Source organism: Malus sylvestris, chromosome 9, assembly GCF_916048215.2.
Source record: "Malus sylvestris chromosome 9, drMalSylv7.2, whole genome shotgun sequence".
Taxonomy (NCBI): domain Eukaryota; kingdom Viridiplantae; phylum Streptophyta; class Magnoliopsida; order Rosales; family Rosaceae; genus Malus; species Malus sylvestris.
The window spans coordinates 21877313-21901805 of NC_062268.1; the positions used below are offsets into that span (position 1 = coordinate 21877313).

The window sequence follows — 24493 nt, forward strand, 5'->3', positions numbered from 1 at the left end:
CCTACTTCTTGTGGATGAGTTGAGGAGGACATACGGTTGCGATCAAATATGCATTTTATCCCTATGAAATCCTAGAATAAAGAAAGTGTTGGTAATTTGACTTTGCCATAAAATGTTTTCAATACGCGCGAGGATAACATTGAGGCGAAATAAATGTCCGACCGTGACTTCACAATTGTCATACAACTTCCATTCATAGATTAAAAGTTGCTCAATAACAACATGCAGCAGGAGGAGAAAAAGGAACCTTAAGTACTAAGCCCCTCAACCTTCAACAACTTGCCACCTTAATTTTGAGGCATGTGACAAACTTGTACCTCATCTTTTAATCATTGCAATGTTATACACCAACTTACAAATTCGTTACAATATCATACCTCCGCTAATCAATCTGTTAATATGATCATTAAATGATGATGTTTCAATTGTAGGTCAGTTACCTATTCTAATAAATACGGATAAAAACAATATTGAAATGCATAAATTAAAAAGAAAGAGAAAAAAAACCTGTACAAACGTCAAAGCCTTGTCATACCCATATTCATTACTTGTGTACCAAGGCGTCAAAGTCAGCCCTAACGACCCCTCTCTCTTCTATGTCTACTTTCTTCTCTTTTCTATGTGTATGAAGGGAATTCCCCAAAATAATAATAATCAGCGTTAGCTAGGACTCGTCCGCCAAGCCTAAACCCTACCCGCTGCGAAAACCAAAGAGTCACTGTCACCTTGGCTGTTGATCCGAACCACCACGGAGCTGGCATTAGGGCCTGCATTCTCAACTGGAGGCATAGTACCCCACGTCCCCTCTGATTCCGGTGGCTCCATCACCACAACTCCCCCATTGGTGAGTCCAAGGGCGAATTGGTTAGGGTCGGATGGATGAGCAGCAACCACAGCTGGGTAGACCTTCGTGCTGTCAGATAACAGAATAATTAGTAATATGATGGTGAAGCAAATAGTATGTGTGTGTGTATTCGAGCGAGCGAGTGTATTTGTGCGTATAAAACCATTGGTAACCATATGACATGCCTGGGACTAGACTTCACATATGCAGGAGTGCTTATCCGATATCTGATTCGGAGTGTAGAGGCAGTTAGAATGCATACACTTCCATCCTCAAAGCTTGCATAAATTGACTGGCTATCACATGAATAGGTAGCATCGGCGAGAGGACCAATCAATTCTCGTGGCACCCACTGTTGCAGCCAAAAAATGAACAAATTAGTCACTTCATAAACAACTGCTACAAACCAGCTCCAGCTACTTTACACAGAAAAGAATGCCCAAGAGACCTGTTTAAGGCACTCCAACTTCGGTGCTTCATATATGGCTATTTGAGTTGCATGAGCAGCTAACATATGTATCTGATCTTGGTGAAACTGAACACGGGTCTGAGCATTAGGCGTAGGCACGCGACCAGTTGGAATCTGCAAGAACTTAGCAGCCTGCTTTCTCCATCCGTCAATGCTCCATGTACACAGCTGAAGTGGTAAAAAAAAAAAAAATAGTTCATGTGACTCCACCCCAACAAGTTGAACTGTATGCAACCAAAGAAAAAAAAATGAAAATGACGCTTTCCAGCACAACCTGCCATATTAAAGTTGGGGTGTGCTATCCACACACCCCTTTTTACTTCTTACACACCTCTTGTTAAATTCTGTCCTTTGATCTTCTTCAATTCATCAGATCCAATGACACAAAATTAGAAGGGTGTGTGAGAAGTAAAAAAGGGTGTGTGGATATCACATCCCCTAAAGTTATATATTTTATTGCCATGACACGCGCATGCAGAGGTAAGGCACATTCCTCCTATCGTAGTGGTATAAGCATACCTGAGAATCAGCTCCTGCTGATACAAGAACATTTAGAACATTGGAAAATGCTAGGCCAGTAACTCTCCTTTGATGACCTTTGAGCTTGTTCTGGACCTGTGCAACAATAGAAACAAAATTACTATCTTAACACTGAATGTACTAGCAAGTCTCCGTTCACCCTCAGTACCTCGTCAGTTCGGACATTGTAGATTTGAATTGTAGAATCATCCATGCCCACTGCAATAATGTTGTTGTCCTGCGGATGGAAGGCAAGAAATGTTGCTGCAGGTGGTGAGGCAATAAAGGTCATCATTGTCTGCAATTTTAGTATGAAAACATGGGTGTTAATAAAATGAAAACATGATGCAAAATGATCAGGCGAAGGATTACAATATGCATTCCAACCAATTGCACCTAATTAACAATCCAAATACACCGTTACCTTAAAGTTCATCATATTATAAAGCGAAACCTTCCCTCCAGATGCGGATAGCGCATAAGAATCATTCTTAGAAATAGCAAGGCAATGGATAGGATCTTCAAGAGTTGTCTCGGGTACTTGATTGGTCATCACTATACCACTGGCAGGTTGCCATAACAGTGGTGGCACAGTGGTAGTTGCCTACAAAAACAAAAGCATTTTATACCAGAAAAGATTATAGAGAAATGTTCAAAGGACAAAGCGACTGATTGAAATGCTGCCTTAAAAACAAACCATACTTTGCCCAAAACATTCTTCTCATCCTTCTGCCATTTCCAAAGTATATGTACCCCAGTACTCGTCAATGCCAATATAGATGCTCCTGAATTTGCATATACTAACCGAACAATCTGAAATGGAGAACAAAACCATTTAAAGATGGGTTACAAAAACATAAAACAAGTACCACATTATTCCATCTCGCCAGTCTTAAAGTACAATATACATGTTTTGCAATAATGTAACCCATAAAAGCCTTAGTGCCTAGGCTGATGTTGAAACCCGTCTAGAGATGATTTTTAAGTACTACAACACAAATAGAATTTACAGGGATATGAATGGAAGTGTATGGGTAAATAATTTCTTTACTTCTCAGGGAACAAGTTCAAAGCATAAAAGGGGGCCGGATACAATATTTCAGATCATGATAATCAAAAGGGTAAAATACATACACATCAATCCAATATAAAACCAATTAAGCATTACAGAGTTACCATGACCCGAAAATCACAAGCTGCTAATTTTCTTTAAGTGCTATGGTTCGAAAATTTTCAAATCTAATTAAATTTAAACTCGAATTTGTACGTTTTGCACAAAATAAAATAAAAAAGAACATGCTGTATCATGCAGAACATTAAAAAAGAAGTGAATTAATAAAACTTATAGGACGTGCTTTACAAATTCTATGACAGTAAGTACTAAACAACCAGGTGGCAGCCCTGCAGGAAACCACAACTTGTGATTCCATGTTTAGAATAGCCACACAGATGAGTATTCTACAACCAAAAGTTACTCTTACCAATGCACTTAAACTTGCACACACATATGAGTATTCTACAGCCAAAAGTTAGTCTTACCAATGCACTTAAACTTGCATACCCATCAGACAATTACCGACCTACCATACTTTAAAGGAATTGAGACCGTCATGAAAGCTTGGTTATCAAATGATACTCACTCTATTTACCAACAGGCTATCAGGCAGCCATATGAAGCGAAGAAGAGACGGTTCATTAACTTCTGTTAGCTTCCAAGTTTTTGGTTTCTCTAGCTCCTCAGCAACCCTTACTTTGATGTTTGCAAAACTCCGGCCATCTCCGTTCTAAAAATGTTAAGAAGTCAATATTTACAAACTTCCAAAAAGGATTACAGTTTAGCCCATATTAGAAACTAAAAAATGCTCAAAACATTAAGGTATGTGGAGAATGTCCTGTAACAACTAACAACAGTGCTCTTTGAATAACTAAAAGAATGCAGCTTTTCAAAAGGACAAATTGTTCTATCTTAACAACTTATATCTCAGTTACACACATGAAAGAGCAATCAAACTTTACCAGACTTCTATCTGCAACCGCATTGTTTGTTCCATGAGCAGAACTGGAAGCACCAGATGTTCCAATTATGGGTCCCTGCAGCATAGGCTATTCATTTTAAGGGTGTCACATTTTTTGTCACTTAATAAATCTGATAGAACAGCATACCTCCATAGCAGTTCCTGAAGCCATCCGGGAGGCATCAACTGCACAATTCTCAATTGCACGTAAAATTCGAATGCCGTCGGCATTTGCAAGTACTTTAACACCATTCTCACTTGTTGAAACAGCTAGCATAGTTCCTTCCTTGTTAAATCGTAGACAAGGAGATGCCTAACAGAGGTTAAAGGTAAGTGTTGTTTCAACATTAACAATAACCTTGAAATATGACAGCAACACATGAAGATAGCCTATGTGGCCATTACCAGTAATCCACCCTCCGCATCAGTGGCATTCAAAAGGTTCACATTGTCCATGTCCCAATATTTGATTTGGAAATCATCACCAGCAGCCAAGAATTGGTTCTTCGTCGTATCAAACTGCACAACCCCATGAGTTTGCTTCCCAAGCCCATTATATGTTCGCTTTACAGTCCCCTCGTTTTCATTCCATTCCACAATGTATGATTCCCCTTCCTTATTAGTCCCACACGAGAAGAGCCTATGATAAAAATAAATAATGGGAATAATTAAGAAATAAAGTACTCAAGTTGAAGAATTTAAAAGATAAGAGAATTCAAACACTTGATGAAAAAAACAAAGATGATAAATTACCTTGTACCATCAGTACTATACACCATTCTTGTGCAAGAATGGCCTGGAGCATGGTAATCAACTCTAGAACCAACGTTATCATACAGCCATGCCTTAATTTTCCCATCAATAGCTGTTGCGAAGATGAACTGATAAAGGAAAAAAATAAAAAATTAGCATTCACTGAGTATTTACTAAAATAAAAAGATAACAGTTATGTTAGGGTAAATAACAGTTTCCGAACTGTCAACAACAGTATGAAAAAGACGCTATAATGGTACAGTAATGAATGTAATAAGCATCAAGAAGCTATATGTTCATTAAAAGATCTTGTTTTTTGGTATGGAACAAAGATATGAGAACAGACAGTTTATAGAAACCACAAAAATGATTACTTGCTTTAAAAATTTCCCTACACATACAAGTTTCCCTCTAACTTTGAGTTGTAAGGTTAACCAAATAAATACCATTTACCTTAAAAACAAGACATGTTCAATAAAACTAAGTTTTTGATACTTCTAATTCTAAAGGTAAAATAAAGCAAGTCGAAACTAAAAGCAATAACTTCCAAGAGTAAAAGCAGTGCTAATAACCAATAAGCACCTGAACATTGTCCTTTATGTGTTCACACACAGAATAAACTGGTGCTTCATGACCTTCAAAGTTATACAGTTTATTGCCAGTGACAGCATCCCAGACCTGCATAGAAAGGAACCTTGATGACTGCAGGCCCTAGCCTTACCAATAGCAGTGAAGGAAAAAGCAATATAAACAAACCTTAGTAGTCTTGTCCTCTCCGCAACTTATGATGCATAATTTTTTGTTTAGGTGAGTGAAAGCAAGATCACTAACATTACCAGCATGAGCATCAATCTGGAAGAATTGCAATTAAAAGGAAAATCAAATGAGCACATAAGTAATTACAGTCTTAACAAAAAACTGATAGCCGTACAATGCCAAGAAACATAGCAGCCATCAATTTGGAATTGATGAGTCACTACAAACTAAAAAGAAAAAAGGAGAATTGCAACCTCTAGGTGGTTCCGTAAATCATCACCACCATGATAGGAATATATGTGCACTACATGCTTCGAATATGCAATACCTGAAACAGAAGTTGGGGAATAAAAAACAAAAACTACTTGTATTAATCTGATCAGTGAACTTCAACCATTTTCGACTAATTCATTACGAAAAATTTTACCCATTACCAAAAACAGAAAGTTATTTTCTCATGAATAGCAAATATACACAAGTATTCTGTCAATGTGAAAAATAAAATGGTAATGAGAAGACATGCCAACGTGGGAACCATCAGGACTCCAGATCACACGATTTACTGATGCAGTGTATTCATTTGCCAAAGACGCCTATCACAAAGACATGAAAACCAGTATCATATTAGTCTTATGGTTGGACCTAAGAACCATTAAGAAGTTTTGCCCCAATAAAGAGTGGGAAAAGAACAAAAAAAGACAAGCGAATTAGACCTGCAAAGCCATTGAACACACAGAAAGATCCCAAATTTTGAAATTCCGAGAAACAAGCCTCTCCCTTCTGCCTACTTCCCAAATCGTTATGTCACCAATATTTGTTCCAACTGAAAGGTAGAACAGATAATAAAATTTAAATCAGAAACCATACAACAATTAGACACTGACTGAAAAGGATAAGATCAAAGAGAATAAATTCATTAAGCAGCAAGAGCAAACCAAGAAGCAGAGCGCGTTGCAGGGGATGAAATTCCAAGCTCTTGGCAGCTGAACCTAGAGTCAAATTGACAACGACAGTCTTTGGCAAGTCCTCAGAAGAGTAAGGGGTGTGGGCATGGATGTGGCCCGGATATGTGTGTGGAAAGACGTTAAGAGACCTATTATTGACCTGCAAAGGCAAAAGGGAGGTCAGGTTTGGAGAAAGCCAGATTATTTGGTTCAAAAAGATGTAACAAAAATAAAGTAAAACAGTTAAGGCGCAGAGGACATAGCAACAATTTTAAGTATCACCAACTATACTGCACAGAGAAAAGGCATGGTCACAGTTAAGCTAGTTCCAGAATCTTATTTCAGTAAGAATAAGTGTGGAAAGAAAGAAAATGAAAATCAAACTGTAAGACAACAATATTCTAGCAAAAAAAAAAAAAAAAAAATTTAAAAGAGACTACCAAATTAATCATAATGTGCTATAGACTGACCGAAAATGTGTGTAAAGTATAAGAATTATAAGCACATAAACATGCTGATAAAATACCTCATCTGATGTTCCCAACGCTCTTGATCTCTTGGACACATGTCCAGAATCTGCAGTTTGATAGTCCATTGCCAGGTTATTAGGAGGAGTCCTTGGGCGCTTTAGCAAAGATGCTGCCATATGAAATAAGTGCAAAAAGAATAGTAAAACTTAGTGGGAGAAGTGAAATTTGGATGAATAAAAATAAACAAAACCAAACGATGTGATGTAAGTTCTGATTCAGAAACAAGACAAAACAAGAATGATTGGCATATATCTCATGAGTGTAATTCATGCAAGCACTATTTAGTATTCAGTAACAAGTCTTAACATGTAAAAGAAACTTCTTACAGGCTAAAATATAAGTCAGGCAAACATGCATAATGAACATCTTATAATCCTCTTAAAGAAGTAACTACCAAGAACAAGGCCTTTTCCAACCATTTGGGGTGCATCAATCACAATCCTCCATATTCCGACTTATCATGGGCATATTTTTATACAAGTCACTATCGTATCTTTCTTAATTATCTCCAGGTTCTCCACCCATACAAAATTGGTCTTCCGATTCCTCTTCTTCTTCCTCTTAAAGAAATTCAACTGACAGAAAAAAGCAATATGAATGACGGTAATAGGCTGTACAACTATCTCAACAACAACAAAGTACAACTATCTCAACACCGAAATAATCAACAAATCCCAAGTAAAATTCAAGGTTACTAAATGTCACCAACAAAACTAAGCCAAATATGGGCCACCAATCAGTTTCACTCTTAACCCATGAATTCCACTTGGAAGATTGTTTGCTGGAAAACCTCTCTGCGTCAATCTTACTTCCTACGGTTTTCACCCATCCTCATGCACTGGTTGTTAGTTCAGCAACACTAGAACCAAGACCAACACAATGCCATAAAGAGTTTTGAGTCCTTCATGTTTTCCCCCATGACTTCTAATACTTTTACAAACGGGTACTGTAAGCATTTAACAGACGGAATCAAAACAATTAAATTCAGATCCCAAGTGTTTTAAAAAACTAGTTTTAAGAGTCGCATAGGCGGTTTATGGGGTGGGGCTATGAAAAAAATGCCTCTACCCAATGGGAGTGGACTAGAGACTAGCCTAATGCCTAGGCTATCGCCTCAGGCGCCTAGGCAACCTGGGCATTTGAATTGTTTTGATAAAAAACAGCCCAAACCCAAACCAAACTTGTTTTGGGCAGGGTTTTTATAAAATGCATGCTAATTTTGTGTTTCTGACTTAGTTTCTATTAGGTTATTATGACTTTATGATTTGAATTTCAGAAATAATAATAGTTCAAATATTTGATTGCTTGGCATGCTTGCTTGATTATTTTACAAAGTATTATTATATATAATATTAAGTATTATAATAATTTTAGGCACCATGAGGCTATTGCCTAGGCAAGGCTATCCACGAAATGCCTTGGCTTCACCTTTTAAAACATTGGATCCCATAGAGTCACTATTAATGGTGTTTTTTTCTTATCATCAAGAAGAGCTTGAATTTCTAGTGAGGCCATATTAAGTAAACTCCATCTAGTGTTGCCAAATCATTACGGTTTCCATTTACTAAACTAAGAGAAAACTGTATATGTTTGACATTTGCAAAGTCATGCCTACTTGTTGCCTTGTTCTAACAGAAATACAGCGTAAATATCGAATTATCCATAATTCATACCAATCATTCCTTCAATAAGTATAAAGGTTGTACCCAGTGCACAAGGCTCCCACTTTACACAGGGTCTGGGAGAGGTGAATGTCGGCTAGCCGTACCCCCATTTATGGAGAGGCTGCTCCCAAGTCTCGAACCCGAGACTTACCGCTCATGGGTGAAGACACTTGCCATCGCACCAGTATACAAAAAAAAATTCTTAATTATCTTCAATGTCAAATACTATATTGCTTGTGTAGATGTAAACTGTAGTTTGTAAATATTTTTATTCATTTGGAATTTCTTCAGTTAAAAAGGTGACACAAAGGGAAATAAAAACAAAAGCATATAGAATACTCCCTTCCATTTTATCTTATTTACCACTGCAAAACTGGTTCTTTTAATCATATTGCATCCATAATTTGTAATGTCTCCTCGTGATACAGCAATATCAGTAATTAAGCCACAAACATAGAATATTATACGGAAATAAGAAAATCAAAAGCAATCATACATGTATTATTGGGAACTGTTAAACCGATTGGTCCAGAAGAAACTGTTTGGTGTGGAGCCGAGTATGGGTTAGCCATCCAGCCAGGCAGAGACGCTGAAGGAGGTGCTGCAGGCTGAAATGGCCGAAATCACAGTATGTTAGATACACATAAGGTCGTACCCAGTGCACAAGGCTCCCGCTTTACGCAGGGTCTGGGAGAGGTGAATGTCGGCTAGCCTTACCCCCATTTATGGAGAGGCTGCTCCCAAGTCTCGAACCCGAGACCTACCGCTCATGGGCGAAGGCACTTGCCATCGCACCAAGTGCGACCTCTATGTTAGATACACATACAAATAAGAATTCCTACAAAACCTATTTCCAAAACCAAAGATATAATATGTTTACAAACTTACACCATGAGCACCTATTGGTAGAAAGCCACCTACTTTTGGAAGGGATCCCATTAAAGGGTTAATTGCAGGGGAAGTAGCACAAGCACCTGGTCCACAACTATGGTCCCAAAATAGAGTTTTTATGTCAGGGTTTTGCCTTGGATTATTACAAAGATGGTGCTGCCAGTTTAAACTGCGACAAGCATAACAAAAAACAATATAAAAACAAAAAAACAATATAAAAATAAAAAACAGAAGAAAAAGAAATCACATTCCATGAATTAATTAAAGAAATAGCAAAGATAGATAAATATTATTCAAATTACCTCTGATTGATCAATGTCCTCAGCCTTGACTTCTTAAAGTTGGGGAATTCAAGCTTATCATGGAAAATTGGATTTGCCTCAATTACCTTTTTCAGTTCAGCAAGCATTATAGCCCTGCCAATCTTAGCATCACCATAGCTTGATAGTTGCTCATTCTCCCTGCATTTACAAAAAATGAGGCTACTGTGAAAAACAAGAAAATATATAAAATACCCATTGGACAAACAACTAGGCAAACAAACACAAAAGAGAACTTTTAGAGCAAGCATACGTGAAAGTAGTCCATGGCACTGGTTGCTTTCTTCATTGTTCTATACACTCATTGCTCTACGGTGTCTAGCAATTTAAATTTGGCACATACAGCATATTGAGATAAACAGACAACTTAAACTACTACATTCACAACTTTAGAATCTTATTGCTAACTGTCTCAGGTCAGTAACCCAGATTTGGCATAGGTGTTTCATCAAAACTGGAGCCCGCAATCTGTAACTGAAATCACTGATTCTCAATTATCTTTAACAGTCAATTTCAATGATTCAACTACAATTATTTCTTGATAATAGGGGTGCACATGCTGTGAATGAAAAAAATCAAGGTACAAATAGGAGTGCATGTCCTTTTTTTAAGGAAACAGATTACAATTTGCAAATGATGAAATTTAAGAGTATGAAAGATACTTCCCGTCAGGACTTCATTTTTTTTGCAAAGGCAAACACCACACAATAGCCCCATTTTCTTAAAAATACGAAGAAAATTGTTACAAAATTAATCCATCTATAACCATGCAACAAACATATTATGAATGTGTAAACCCTGTCACATTGTACTCCAAAGTATGAAATTAACTTTCAACACTCCTTGATTGCCCATGGCTCATATTCAGTAACAAGCAATTGCCACATTGGCGCCACAAACCAAATCAATCATGAATCTAACAATAGCAACATTTTCATGTTCGTGACTTGTTTTACAAGAGCATGTATTTAACAATGAACATTAATTGGATGCCAAACACCAAATTAATCACACACAAAAAAAACTCAAATCACCTGAAATTCTCCAACGTTAGAAGCATCGTTATTTCCTTGAAAATCTCTGGATTGATAGACGAGAATGCTTTCAAATCCTTCTGAAGAATCTCAACAGCTTTATCATTATCATGACTGCATTAAAGACAACGTTATTACTAAGACGCTTCAGTCTATACAAGTACTGCATCCAAAGAGATAAAAATATATATATATAAAAAAAAATAAAAAAGAGCTTACCTGTCAAGAGCCTCAAGGTATCTTTGTTTCCGAATCTCAAAGAAAATCTTCGATGAGTGTCTATTGTCCTCAACCTTAGTAAATCCTGACAAGTAGTTCTCCACCTCCTCCCAATCACCATTTGTCACAATTTCCTCAAGATACTTCATATTGAAGAAAAACCCGGACTCTTTCTCGAACCTTCATTCACACACAACCAAAAGCACCTCATTCAGTACAAACCAAACAATTCAAGTTCCATTTTCTCTGATTTTCCGAAGTAACAAAAAGAAAAGGTTCAAAAACCTTCTTTTCTAATCCCCTTTAAATTTTCTCAATTTTCTTGGCAACCAAGCAAAGCCAAAACCCGACCACCAACGAACAAATAAACAATCATATGTACAAAAATTGAAAACGAAGAAGCTAAAGAAGAAGATCACTGACCTGTGAACAGTCTCCATGTATTTGTCTTCCTCCAAATACTGAAGAATTAGAAAAACGAGCTCTCTCCTTGCCGCCATGGTTGTCGTCCCCACCCCAATCAACTAATTACCACCAAAACAAAACAACACAACCAAAATTACGGTTCTAAATTCTAATCCTCCCCAAGAAATTCTAGTCCCCAATTCAATTCCTCAAATAATTCTCAGTTCCACCGACCACCGTCTCAAGAATCACTAACACAAACAGAGAGACACACACAATATCCAAACACGCACTCAAATATATACACACACATATATACATACATTAGTGAGTGGCTGTGCGTACGTACCTTCTTCCGGAAGAGTTGCAGATCAATCCTAGTGAGAGAAGGAGAGGGGGGAGAAGGAGGAGAGAGAAAAAAGGAAGGTTTATGAAGGGGTGGGGTTTGGGGGTTTTATAGGCGTGTGTGTGGGGTTTTGCGTTTTTGTCCTCTATTGCATTTTATACGGAAAAAGGTCATGTAAGAATCCTCTCGTAATCTGTCTTCTCCTTTCTCTCATCCTACTTCAACGATTGTAATTAACAACCTTATGTTGATTTCTTTTATAATAACAAAAGGACAAAAAAAAAAAGTGTGAAAAAAAAGAAGGAAAAGAAATGCGAATTGGAAAGAAGAGAATCCTACTTCCGTGTAAGAAGCGGGTCAGGCCACATTTCTTCTCTTTCAATATCGTTGGTGCCTACCCTTATGTGGCATTTCAAAATTATTAATTTACCAAATTTTCGGATTATTTATTAGCTTTTTTATTCATACAGCTGTGTGTTAAGAAGTTTTCAATCACGACACTAATCATCGGATTTTGCGAGCTTTAATTATTCTCTCTCTTATCATATTTTTGTGACATCCCGTCCCAAATTTTACATTTTTGTTAATTTTTATAATGTGTATAATTTTTATCATTAGTTATTTTTGTTTAAGAGGAAGAAGGGGAGGAAGAAGAGGGGAGAACTGGAGAAGAAAAAAATAATAAAAAAAGAGGGCTGCTGCCCAATTGAAGGAGAAGAAAGAAAGGGCTTTTGCCCAATCAGGAGAAGGAGATGAAAACTGCCCAATGGGATGAGGAGAGATGAGTTCCAGGAGAGAAAGGAGGAAGAAGAGAGGGACACCGGATCCCTGAAACCCGGAACCCAACCTTCGACCCATTTCATGCTTTCCGATGCCATTTCAGTCGGTTCTCCGGATTGAAGCCCATTAACACCACCAAACCTCATCACCATATCACAACATTCGATTCTAGCCAAAATTTGCATGAAATGGTGGAGATTTCACGAAGAACACCTCATGGGTGCCGCGGGAAACATTTCTTGAAATCCATCAATTGTGAAACGTTTTCCTTCAATTACGACTACCAAAACACTCCCCTAGAAACCAGGAACGAAGCCCAAGTGATGGTAGAGGCATCGAAGTGAGTATGGAGGTCGAATTGAAGCACACCATTTTATAGGGTTTCGGTGGGTTTGAGCAAAATTGGAGTTTTTCCCGGTCAAATTGGCCTTGGCCGCGGGTATAAAGTTTGCTCTACTCTTTGAGATCTTCATTTCTATAATTTTTGAGAATTTTTAGAAATAGTTGAATTTTCCAGCAAGCCGGGGTGACCGACCACCACCCGCGACGACTGGTGTGGCAATGCGTGGCCAGAGGGCCGTCAATGTTATTCTTAGGCTAATTAGATGCCTTGAGTTCAGTTTTGGTAGTTGTATGACGTAGGTTGATTGCTGGAATCTATTTTCTCTACGTTACGTTAATAGGTCATTATATGAATCGATGATCCGACCGTTGAATCATCCCCAAACTTTAGTATGTTGTAGTATGTAATATTTGAGGACCATAGGAACTTACGGATCGGGAATCCGATGTACGGATCTTCCCGAATTGGATTTGTAAGTTCATAAAATAAAATGTTAACCGCCACTTGATTTTGGGCAATTGGCGGAGATCCGACCGGTGGATCATAATGAAACCTTAGAATGTTATTCTAAAAGTATAATGTGGATCTTTGGAAGCAACGGATCGGAAATCTGTGTTGCAGATCTTCCGAATTGAATTTCGTAGGGATGCGTTTTATGTAAATTATGTATTTTATCGGTCAGAACTCTGAGATGTGATTCAATAATTGGTTATAGGTGACGATGGTTCATGATGTCTCGATATGCATGCTAGGGAGTCGTAACGCGAACCTCAGGTGAGTGGATCTTTTCCTTTCTACTGTATATTATATATATATATATATGATTGACAATTCCATAAATGTTTATAAATTGATTATTGCTTATAATTATTACGAATGCACTATTGTGAACTACGAATGGCTTGATCCCTGTTTAGGGTATGTAGGCAGTCTAACAAGACGTTAGATGTAGCCATATAACAAATGAGACTAAATAATTGGGACAATAGCCTTGTTTGGGGAATTGAACAATGTGAGGGACATTGGTGGAAAATGTGAGAATTAACCTTATGATTTGGTAGTTGATTGTTGTTCATAAATCAATGTGTGAAGAATCAAGGAATTGAAGTAAGGAAACGTAAGTAATGTTAGTTAATCAAACTAGTGTCTAATAGGGCTTATCACCGATAATTATTCCCAAAAGTAAATGGTCCGAGAGTGGGGCGTTACAATTATTGCATTTTAAGCCATTTGTTTAGGTGTTTATATATTGGGAAATATTATAATATGGTTGAAATTCAAATTTACATCCTGATATATCCATATGTATATTCCTTGCACATAATTATTGTGAACGCTCTGGAGTGCAAGAATAAACGCAGGACACACAGGTAAGTTCAGGTAAGTTCAGGTAAGTATACGATATTAGTTGAACTAATGGGGTTATGGTATGACTACATTATGTTTTAAGTAACTCCGACACAGTCGTACATATTGCAATAGTAGGCAACTCTGGCATTGTCGTACATGTTGCTTATGAGTCGTACATGTGGTATTAGATGCATTTAAAGCTCATAAACCTTCACATCGGTGTTAATGCTTCTGCCCTTGGCCAGGGCAAAGTCCTTCACGTAATGTTCACCTCCCGCACTATATGCTCACCTTGAATTCAAGGTAGGTACACAGGCCTGTCGTACAGACCACTATAAGTGGTTCCGACTCGTAGGTGACTCTTCACGTGATCGTAGCACTTGAGCGTATTCATTTACACCCAGTCCTGTCGTACAGACCACTACAGTGGTTACGACTCATGTTCAGGCGTAGTGCCGTATAGGTCACTAGATGTGACTCTGGCTAGATTGAGATATGGGCTATAGACTTAGCCATATAGGCCATAAGAGGTGGATCCGGCTGATATATCATTTGCATATGAGATGAGATATGAATATGTCGTATAGGTCACTATAAGTGACTCTGACTGAAATGCTAGCTTATATATATGATGAGATATGTGATGAGATGCTAGCATATATGTGATGATATATGATGAGATGCTAGCATATATTTATGATGAGATATGTGATGAAATGCTAGCATATATTTATGATGAGATGCTAGCATATATGTGATGATATATGATGAGATGCTAGCATATATTTATGATGAGATATGTGATGAGATGCTAGCATATATATGTGATGATATATGATGAAATGCTAGTATATATTTATGATGAGATATGTAATGAGAAGCTAGCATATATGATGAGATGCTAGCATATATTTATGATGAGATATGTAATGATAAGCTAGCATATGAGATGAAATATGTGATGAACTAGTATCTGTGATGAGATATGGGTAATTCGTACAGGTCACCATAGGTGACTCCGACTTGCATACTAGTATGAGTTATTAATCACATGATTATTTTATATTGCTGATGAGATGCTGTGTTGTGGTATATTATGATTTTTCTGGAAATTATACAGGTGTTGTAGCGAGGGGTTATAATATTTTACATGATTTCTATTAATATTTTACTTACAGGGCCACTCACCCTTGTCTTGTCTTCACCCTCCAAGTTTTATTAGCTGAGCTTTCTTATCGTCGAAGATTTGTGGCGATTCTTAGTATTGGAGATTATTTCGAGGGTACGATTCTTAATTCACTCTCTGTACTTGCTTATGCTCTAACGCCACAGGTGAAGTGGGTTCATTCCCGCTCACCAGTGCACTCTGGTATTTAGGCACTCTTAGGTTTAAATTTATTCAAAAATTTTCCACATCATCACACTTTAGGGCTTCGTCACCTTCCAGGTGTCGGCCAACACAGCTCGATTCGGAGTCCTAGTGGACATCCCGGGTCGGGGTGTATTTTACTTTCAATGTAATGGCCTTGCAAGTAGCAAATGTTTTATCATGTTTATTTTGTCAAGGCTAATGCTAGAGAGACCATTTGTTTAAATTATATTTTGTAAACTATATGACGTAATTGTTGATGATTAAATTATCACTTAAATCCTAATTAACGTGCTTATTTCCTAATAATGACACATCACATGATTTTAAATTTAGTCTAAAAACTTGGTCTACTTATATTCTTTTGCTAAATATATCCTTTCGTGTCACATTCGCATTCTGACCAACTTTATTGACTGTTGACTAGGAATGCAAGTTGGAGCGAAAATTTTAATAACGTCATTAAAGATTATCTTCAAAATTTCAATATTTTGAAAAAAAATGGATTTGGATGCATATAGAAATTTCAAAAATTCCAAATTTCATGTCTAAATTTTTTTAATTTGGTCCCGTTTGGTATTACTTTTGTTTCATCAAAAGTTGTTTCATTTTAATGTTAGCAATACAAAAAAATGTTTGGTAAAAATAAAATATCCTACTTATTTTAAAAGTAATGACATCTAAACAACGGCTCTTAAAAAGTAACCTGTAGGTTACTTTTAAAGCTGATTTGATAAAAAAACGGAGTTAAGCCTTTAAGGAATATCTTCATTTCCTATAATGCCCTCATTAGTTTTTCTTTTAAAAGACATTATTATCCTCTTACACAAATTTTATCCCTGGGGGAACAAATTGATTGCCACCACCTACCACTACAAGCTAGTGTTCTAAAATCAGCTAGACGGTGGTCAGCCATTGGGATTAAGCCATGAGTGGGAGGAAAATCGAGAAAGAGATTAGGTGGTGGCCAACCGCCTTGATTATCCATCTCAATTGACCCCTCCATTCATTTCAAATTAATGGTGGTACCTTAAGTAAGCACAAAATCTCTTACTTTAAGGGTGATTTCAAATCACAAATTCACGAACCAGGTTTCAGGCTCACACCCATGCCGATTCATCCACACATAAGCCCGGTTCAAGATAGTGTTCACCACTCTTAAATCAAATTCGAGTTCAAAGAAGGGAAGTAGTCCAAAACTTTGGAGAAAACCAGAAAGCTCTTTGGCAAAGCAAACACCAACCAATCATGTTCTTCATCAAGCTTGTGAAGAATCAACATGCACAAGAAAAACGTATCGATTCATCCACCACCAAAGTCAAAGCTTCACCACCATGTGAAGCTACTCATGATCTAGTTTCGTTCAAGATTAAACCTCGATGGCCCTTGAAGAAAACTTCCAGCCCAACTCAAGATCAAGTGTTCATCACCCTCGAATTAAGTCCTATGCAGAGGAACTTCAAAGCACAATGGTCAAAGTACATTCACTATGCCGAGGGACTTTAAAACGCACTTTCTACATGTGACAAGCACATGTATGCGTAGCGCCTTAAAGTTGGGGTCTTTGTAGACACTTAAATTTTGGTGAATGAATGTTTGCAACCGAAAAATCAATATATCAGAGTTTGTTCTTAGATCTATATTAATTTCATGAGATGAGTATACAAAATTTTGTTCTTCAAGATATCTTTCGGTTTGTTCTTGGATTTTGTTTCTTGAAAAAAAAATATAAACATACCAATTACATACAAAAAAATAAGAACGTACCAAATATGTACGAAGAAGAAATATAAAGTAACATATTAAATATGTACCAAGAAGAAGTATAAGGTGATGTGCCAAATACTTACCAAGAAGAAATATATGGTTAATCAAAAGCACCAAACACGTACCAAGTGTTAACCATAGTATAGTTATCTCTACTAATGCATCGAAAGATTAGAAACACTCAGAAGGAAGAAAAAGATCTTAGAAGAGAGAAGAGATAGAGGGAGAGAGAGAGAGATAGAAATCTTTCTGTATATTTTCTTGTTATGTTTCTCATCGTTACATTCTCTATATATCTTGTACAAGACTTAGTTACATTTGTCCTTACCCATACAACTTGGACTAACTAACTAACTAATTCTTGTAATCTATCCTTTCACCCTTTGACAAATGTCACAATCCTAATGGCTTGATTATTTACTCTAACATCCCCCCTCAAGCTCATGGTTGGATAAACCAAGCATGAGGTTGCTGCAATGTGTGTTAAAAAGAGGTGTACAGAGTCCCTTAGTGAAGATGTCTGCAAACTGTTCAGAGGAAGAAACAAATTGTACCAGGAACTTTTTGCTTGCAACCCTTTCACGCACAAAATGAACATCAACTTCAATGTGCTTTGTGCGCTGATGATTTACTGGATTAAAAGAAAGTGCCATAGCAGACATATTATCACAGAATAACACTGGAGGATCAGAAGGTTGTATCTGCAAGAATACAAGCAATTGTTGAATCCAATCTAATTCAGCCGATGTAGTACACATGGCTCTATATTCAGCCTCAGTGGATGAGCGAGAGATAGTTTGTTGCTTCTTGGAGGACCAAGAGATTGGATTATTGCCAAGAAAAACAACCAAACCTGTAGTGGAACGTCTATCGTTGGGATCCCCAGCCTAGTCAGCATCACTAAAGGCTTTAAGAAGTAACTCTCCTTTACTATAAGTAATGCCTTTAGACAAAGACCCTTTGAGATACCTTAATATCCGTTTAACTGCAGTGAAGTGGGATATCATTGGGGCTTGCATAAATTGACTAACCTGATGCACAAAGAAAGCAATATCAGGTTGGGTGAACACAAGGTATTGTAAGGCTCCAACCACACTCCGATAAAGAGCAGGATTATTGAAAGGCTGACCATCATCTTTGAGGAGTCTATGATAAGGCAAACACGGCGTGACTGCAGGTTTGGCATCTGTCATGTCAGTCTTCTTCAACAAGTCAACAATATACTTTTCTTGGGACAAAAACAATCTGTGAGCAATTTTTGGAAATTTGAATTCCCAAGAAGAAATGTAAGAGACCAAGATCCTTAAGCTCAAACTCATTGGTTAAAGCTGCAACAACATGTTGAATAGTAGAGGATGCACTTCCAGTAATTATGATATCGTCCACATATAAGAGAAGAACCACAATAGCACCGTCAACAGGTTTAACAAATAAGGAAGAATCTGAAGTAGTGGTTTTGAACCCCAACTATGGTAAGAATTGAGTAAACCTATCATTCCAAGCCCTTGGTGCTTGTTTAAGACCATATAGGGATTTATGTAACTTGCAAACCAGATAAGGAAATTGAAGATCCTCAAAACCTGGAGGTTGAGACACATAGACCTCCTCATTTAAAATGCCATGAAGAAAGGCATTCTTCACATCTAGTTGTCGCAATGGCCAATTATAATGAGCAGCAAGAGCAAGGATGAGTCTCACAGTTGTTGGTTTAACAACCGGGCTAAATGTCTCACCATAATTCAAACCTGCTTCCTGACTAAACCCTTTGGCGACCAAACGAGCATTGTGTCTGGCAATACTCCCATCAGCGTTTTTCTTCACTTTAAAAATCCATTTACACCCAACTAAATTCTTGTTAGGTGGAAGATCAACCAAACTCCATGTTTTCTGAGAATAAAGAGCATTAAGTTCCTCCTTCATTGCATTGAGCCATACTGGAACTTTCAGTGCAGACTTATATGTTGCAGGTTTAGTGGTAGTCAAATCAATCACTGTGGAGGTGTGTGTAGCAGCAAAAAACACCTTTTTCTTCACAATTCCACTCTTGGAATGAGTTTGCATTGGATGTAAATTCAGTGGTGGTACATCAAGGACTACTTGTAAACTTTTTGGATTATGATCAGGAACCACAGAAGCTGGAGAATCTTGTGCAGCAATGAACTGGGATAAGGATGATGACTGAGAAGAGTGAGAAGGTTCATGGGCTAGAGAAGGAGTTGATGATGGAGAAACAAGGATATTTTGCAAGGTTGGCATCACAATAGGTAGGATTGGTGTATTATTATCAGGTTTTACACTTTGAGACTGTGAACACTGTGACTTAGAACTCAGAGCACTGTATGGAAAGTCAATTTCATTAAAAATGACATGTCTTGAGATATATATCTTTCCAAGGGTAAGTTCAAAGCATATATAACCTTTATAGTTGGAGGCATATCCCAAAAAGAGACATTTTGCAGACTTAGGTTGTAATTTGTTGCTGTTATAAGGTTGTAAAAGTGGAAAGCAAGCACAACCAAAAACCCTTAGGTGCTGGATTTCAGGAATAGCAGAATATAAGAGTTCAAAAGGTGACTGATTTTGAAGAATGGAAGATGGCATTCGATTGATCAAGTAGATGGCAGTTTGGCATGCAAAATACCAAAACTTAGAAGGTAAATGTGCATTTTGTAACAAAGTAAGTGCTGTTTGGACTACATGTTTGTGTTTTCTTTCAGCCAAGCCATTCTATTCAGGTGTATAGGGACATGATTTATGATGAGAAATGCCATGCTGAGCAAGAAATGACTGCATAGGTTTACTAATATATTCACCCCCCATCACTTTGTAATATCTTAACTCTTGATGAGAATTGAGTAAAGATAAAATGGTAGAATTTAACAAACATTGAACACAGATCAGATTTATTGATTAAGGGAAATAGCCAACATAATCGGGTACACTCATCAACAAAGATAACATAATACTTGAAACCATCCACAGATACACTAGGTGCAGGTACCCACATATCATTATGTAGAATTTCAAATGGTATTACATATTTTGTAGAAGTATGAGAGAAATGAAGTTTACAAAATTTTCCTTCTAAACAACTTTGACAAACAGTAGGTGACATATCTGTTTTAACAGCAACTTTTGACTTTCGAAGGATAAGAGAAACTATGGGATTAGAATGGTGACCTAGTCTGTAATGCCATAAGGTTGAATTCACAGTATGTCCAAGAAGAGCAACATGTGGATTAGCTTGTAGATGAGATGATGAACCTGATGGTAAACGAGGAAAGGAAGGAATTAGATACAGTCCATTGTTGTAGAGTCATTTATACAAGATTCTCCCTGTGGTTTTGTCCTGAATCTAAAAACAATAAGCATTGAATATTAGCTAACAATTGTTGTCAAGACATATTCTATGAACTGACAACAAATTATGAGACAATTTGGGAATGTAAAGAACATAATTCAATCTGAGAGACTGCGATGATGGCTGAATAAGAGAGTTGTTGGAAATGTGCCCTAAAACCAATCATATGATGATACTTTACGGACATTTCAAATGTTAAACTAATCTAGTTTAACATATAAAGGGCAAAGATTATTGTTTGAGCCGTCTCATATAAATGTTATATGCTTAAACGATAAAGTCCAAGGAATATGTGATTGGGAGAATGCAATCTAATGAAGTTAGATTAATGAGACCATTCTTTCGTAGACACATCCTAAATGTTCCTGATCATAGGATTACCAATTGGGCATTGACAGTCCGTTAAGATCAGTACGTACTATGTCTTCTCTCAGGGAGAGTGACTAGTCTCGAGTCATTGGTGTGTGTGACATCAAGACAAGTACGTAGGTGCTCAATAAGAGAATGAGTTCACTGAACGTGATCAACGAAGAGTTCTTATATTCCATGTCACGGCATCGTTGGGGTTAAGCCACTTAGCTATGGAGACAAGTAAATGCGCAACAAGGGATCTCTAACCATCAAACAGTTGAGGGAGAATACTCTATGATATGATTTGGAATCTCTGGCCAGAGTATGAATGAGATTGGGGAATGCGTTCCAAATCACATTCAAGGAAATCATATAAGCAAACGATTCACATTGGATAGTAGACATGAGTAAATAAACTATCATACCAAACAATGTGGTCAAGAGTATTAGATTAGAGAAGGACCGTATTGCATTTGTAATCCCAAACTGAATAGGTTCTCTAACCTCTTCTGATTAGCTTGGGTAACCATGACATGCTGCTAGGCGTCAACCATGGTTTGTGGAAGCCCTATACGTGTATAACCACTAAAGGGAGAATTGAAAATTGTTTCAATTCACAATCGATGTAAAATGGTTTTAATCGCCCACTGCCTCGCTAAAAGGAACCTAATGGATCGCACACCATAAAAGGTGGAGATTGAAGATTAAACGGAAATGAGTAAGAATGATTAAATGGTTTAATCATTTATTTATGGCAAGGATTAATTAATATGTTAATTAATCAAACGAATAAGTTCGTTAAAGACTTCGGGATAGTTTTGGACCTTAAGGCCCAATGGGCTTCGAACGTCAAGCCCATTAACTTAAGTTGTATGACAATTTAATGAATAAAGATTCATTAAGGCCCAAAAGCCCAAATCTCTCTATATGGCCGGCCATGAAGATGGATTAGGGTTTTTTGGTTGTTTAGGTCACTTAAAGAAGTGACTATATAAATGACTTTATAGCCAAATATTCATTAAGTGATTATGGGTTTATTTTGGGGGAAAATTGGTGAGAATTGTCTCTCCATTTTCTCTCTAAAGAAGCTAACACCTTGGAGGGTACATCTAGCAATCCTACTACTCCAAGGTCACTCATTTCTTCTACAATCAAACCTTGGTGAAGAGACTTAGAGGTTCCCTATTTTGGGAACTTGGAGAAACCTATTCTTCCATCCAAATCCATGGATCTAAGAAGCAAGGAATGAAGGCCCCTATCTCTTTGGGTGATTAGCCTTTGCTTATGCAAAGAGGAATCTACAAAGGTATTAATTTCAACTCACTTTGTTTTGAGTTGATTATTGGTTCACCAATCTACTAGGCTTTGAATTTCATGGGTAATGTTTTGTTTTTGAATGCATACAAGCATGATTCCGTCTTTAATTTGTTAATTGAATGCTATAGATGTTATTCAAATGAACATGTTTTTCAAAATAAATCCTTCAAGAGTTCCCAATATGAGAAACTTACAAACCTTCCCCATTTGCTATTAAATAGTCTCATTAGTTGGATATGGAGATGCTAGAGACAAATTGCTGAAATCGTTTGTCATGTGATTAGTGGCACCGAAATTTGTTAGCCAAACTTGTAGAGATGCAGAATTGGATAGGGCAGGAGCATTAGAAGTGGAGGCATGCATATAAGCAGGGGCATATGCACTAGAAATGGCAATATGTGCAGAAGGTTGAAGATTTGATGCACAATTGGAAGACATCATATTCATCATAGAGGACATGTTAGGAGATACCACAAGCATCATAGGAGACATATATGGAGTCTGCATATAACCAGGAAACGTAGCTTACATAGCTTTGTGAAGGTTGAGATCAATTCTTATTCCTATAAAAGCAGGTTTTGGCAGTATGATTACTACGATCACAGATTTGGCATTTCTTAGAAGTCTCAGATGTGTCAATGTTTCTATACACACATGTAGCAGCACTGTGTCCTTGTTGAGAACATAATTGGCATATGACATTATGAAGCTGAGAAGGATTACCAAGAATTCCAGGAGTAAAATCATAAACCACATGTTTCGGGTTGAAATACCTTTGTCCCTGATTGTTAAAATATTTCTGACCCTGAAAGTTCCCAGCTTTGCCTTTACCCTTGTACTTAGACTTGTGACCATTATTAAAGAAATGAGACGAGCAAGAGTTCCCATGAAAACCATTTGAAGCCTGTAATCCAGAATTAAAGACTCCCTGAGTTTCAGAAAATGCGACCCCAGCATTAGAACCTTGATTCTTAGCAAACAATGCAGTAGAAAATTGTAAACTTTGACTGTTCTTAATAATTGCTTCTTCTGCAAACAATTGAGCCCTGAATTCTTCAAGAGAAATCACATTCTCTCTACCACGAATGACACACCGAAATGTGTTATACTCTGCAGATAAACCATTCAAAGCCAAAATAACAATGTCCTCATCGTCAAAGTTAACCCCTGCAGCTGCAAGATAGTCCCTTGCCTTTTTAATTCTTTGAAGATACTGAGTCATAGAATCTGCCCCTTTCTTGATAGTCTGAAGATCAGACTTGAGTTGAAAAATTGAAGTCTTGCTAACCATGGAAAACCGTTCTTGGAGACGAACCCACAAATCTCTAGCACTGATACTTCCAATCGCACAAGAAATAGCAACAGACGATAGCGTTGCAGTGATAAGCTGCATAAGAGCCCTATCATGCATCTTCGATACTGTAATCATCCGTCTCAATTCTTGGACCAACACCACCAGATAAAACTTCAGAATCACTCGAGTATTGAGGTGGACAGCAAGTCGAGCTATCAACAAAACCCATTATCCCATATCCTTCAAGCATCAACTACATTTGAAAATGCCATTGAAGATAGTTGGAATCATCCAACTTAACCGACACAGATGATGATACAGAGGAAATTAACCCAGTAATTGGAGACTGCAAGATTTGTAGTTGAGAAGCTGTAACCATTGTGAAGAATTGTCTCTGAGGAATAAAAACAAACACTTGGTAGGCAAGAAAAACCCAACCGAGTCAGAGACCTTAGGAGTGAAGAGAGATGCCCAGAAAATCACAAAGAATGCACACAGAGATAAGAGACGAAGCAGAAGCATAATAAACCAGAAACGAAGAAGCTGTCTAAGCAATTCGGACGATTGATACCATGTTAACCATAGTACAGTTATCTATACTAATGCATCGAAAGATTAGAAACACTCAAAAGGAAGAAGAAGATCTTAGAAGAAAGAAGAGATAGAGGGAGAGAGAGAGATAAAAATCTTTATGTATATTTTCTTGTTATGTTTCTCATCATTACATTCTCTATATATCTTGTACAAGACTTAGTTACATTTGTCCTTACCCATACAACTTGGACTAACTAACTAACTAATTCTTGTAATCTATCTTTTCACCCTTTGACAAATGTCACAATCCTAATGGCT

General features: G+C 37.3%; 1 protein-coding gene across 3 annotated transcripts; it reads right to left on the bottom strand.

The window, feature by feature from the left end:
- Positions 1-270: 270 nt before the first annotated feature.
- Positions 271-11911, bottom strand: LOC126583412 (topless-related protein 4-like). 3 transcript variants are annotated; one of them, XM_050247758.1, is made up of 26 exons: positions 11713-11907; positions 11382-11482; positions 10959-11138; positions 10740-10853; positions 9688-9846; positions 9416-9554; positions 8991-9102; positions 6827-6939; positions 6292-6460; positions 6070-6179; positions 5880-5949; positions 5611-5684; positions 5357-5452; positions 5183-5278; positions 4601-4728; positions 4253-4487; positions 3996-4160; positions 3849-3923; positions 3473-3616; positions 2535-2645; positions 2257-2436; positions 2002-2130; positions 1833-1928; positions 1293-1481; positions 1030-1196; positions 271-913 (listed from the first exon to the last, which is right to left on the bottom strand). In XM_050247758.1, exons 2-26 carry the CDS (start codon positions 11456-11458, stop codon positions 685-687), a joined length of 3357 nt encoding a protein of 1118 aa, XP_050103715.1. In that variant the 5' UTR covers positions 11459-11482; positions 11713-11907; the 3' UTR covers positions 271-684. The 3 variants fall into 3 exon arrangements, 2 of the variants coding, with proteins under 2 accessions (XP_050103715.1, XP_050103714.1); XM_050247757.1 differs by having other exon boundaries at positions 9383-9554; XR_007609743.1 differs by lacking the exon at positions 271-913 and having other exon boundaries at positions 1049-1196; positions 1293-1537; positions 9383-9554; positions 11713-11911.
- Between the last annotated feature and the right edge of the window lie 12582 nt (positions 11912-24493).

Coding starts and splice junctions, on each gene's coding strand:
- LOC126583412 (XM_050247757.1), bottom strand. CDS start 11,458: ATGGCGGCAAGGAGAGAGCTCGTTTTTCTAATTCTTCAGTATTTGGAG. Junction 3,924..3,995: donor CTTCAGGAACTGCTATGGAG/GTATGCTGTTCT, acceptor CCTATGCTGCAG/GGACCCATAATTGGAACATC. Junction 2,131..2,256: donor ATAATATGATGAACTTTAAG/GTAACGGTGTAT, acceptor CTAAAATTGCAG/ACAATGATGACCTTTATTGC.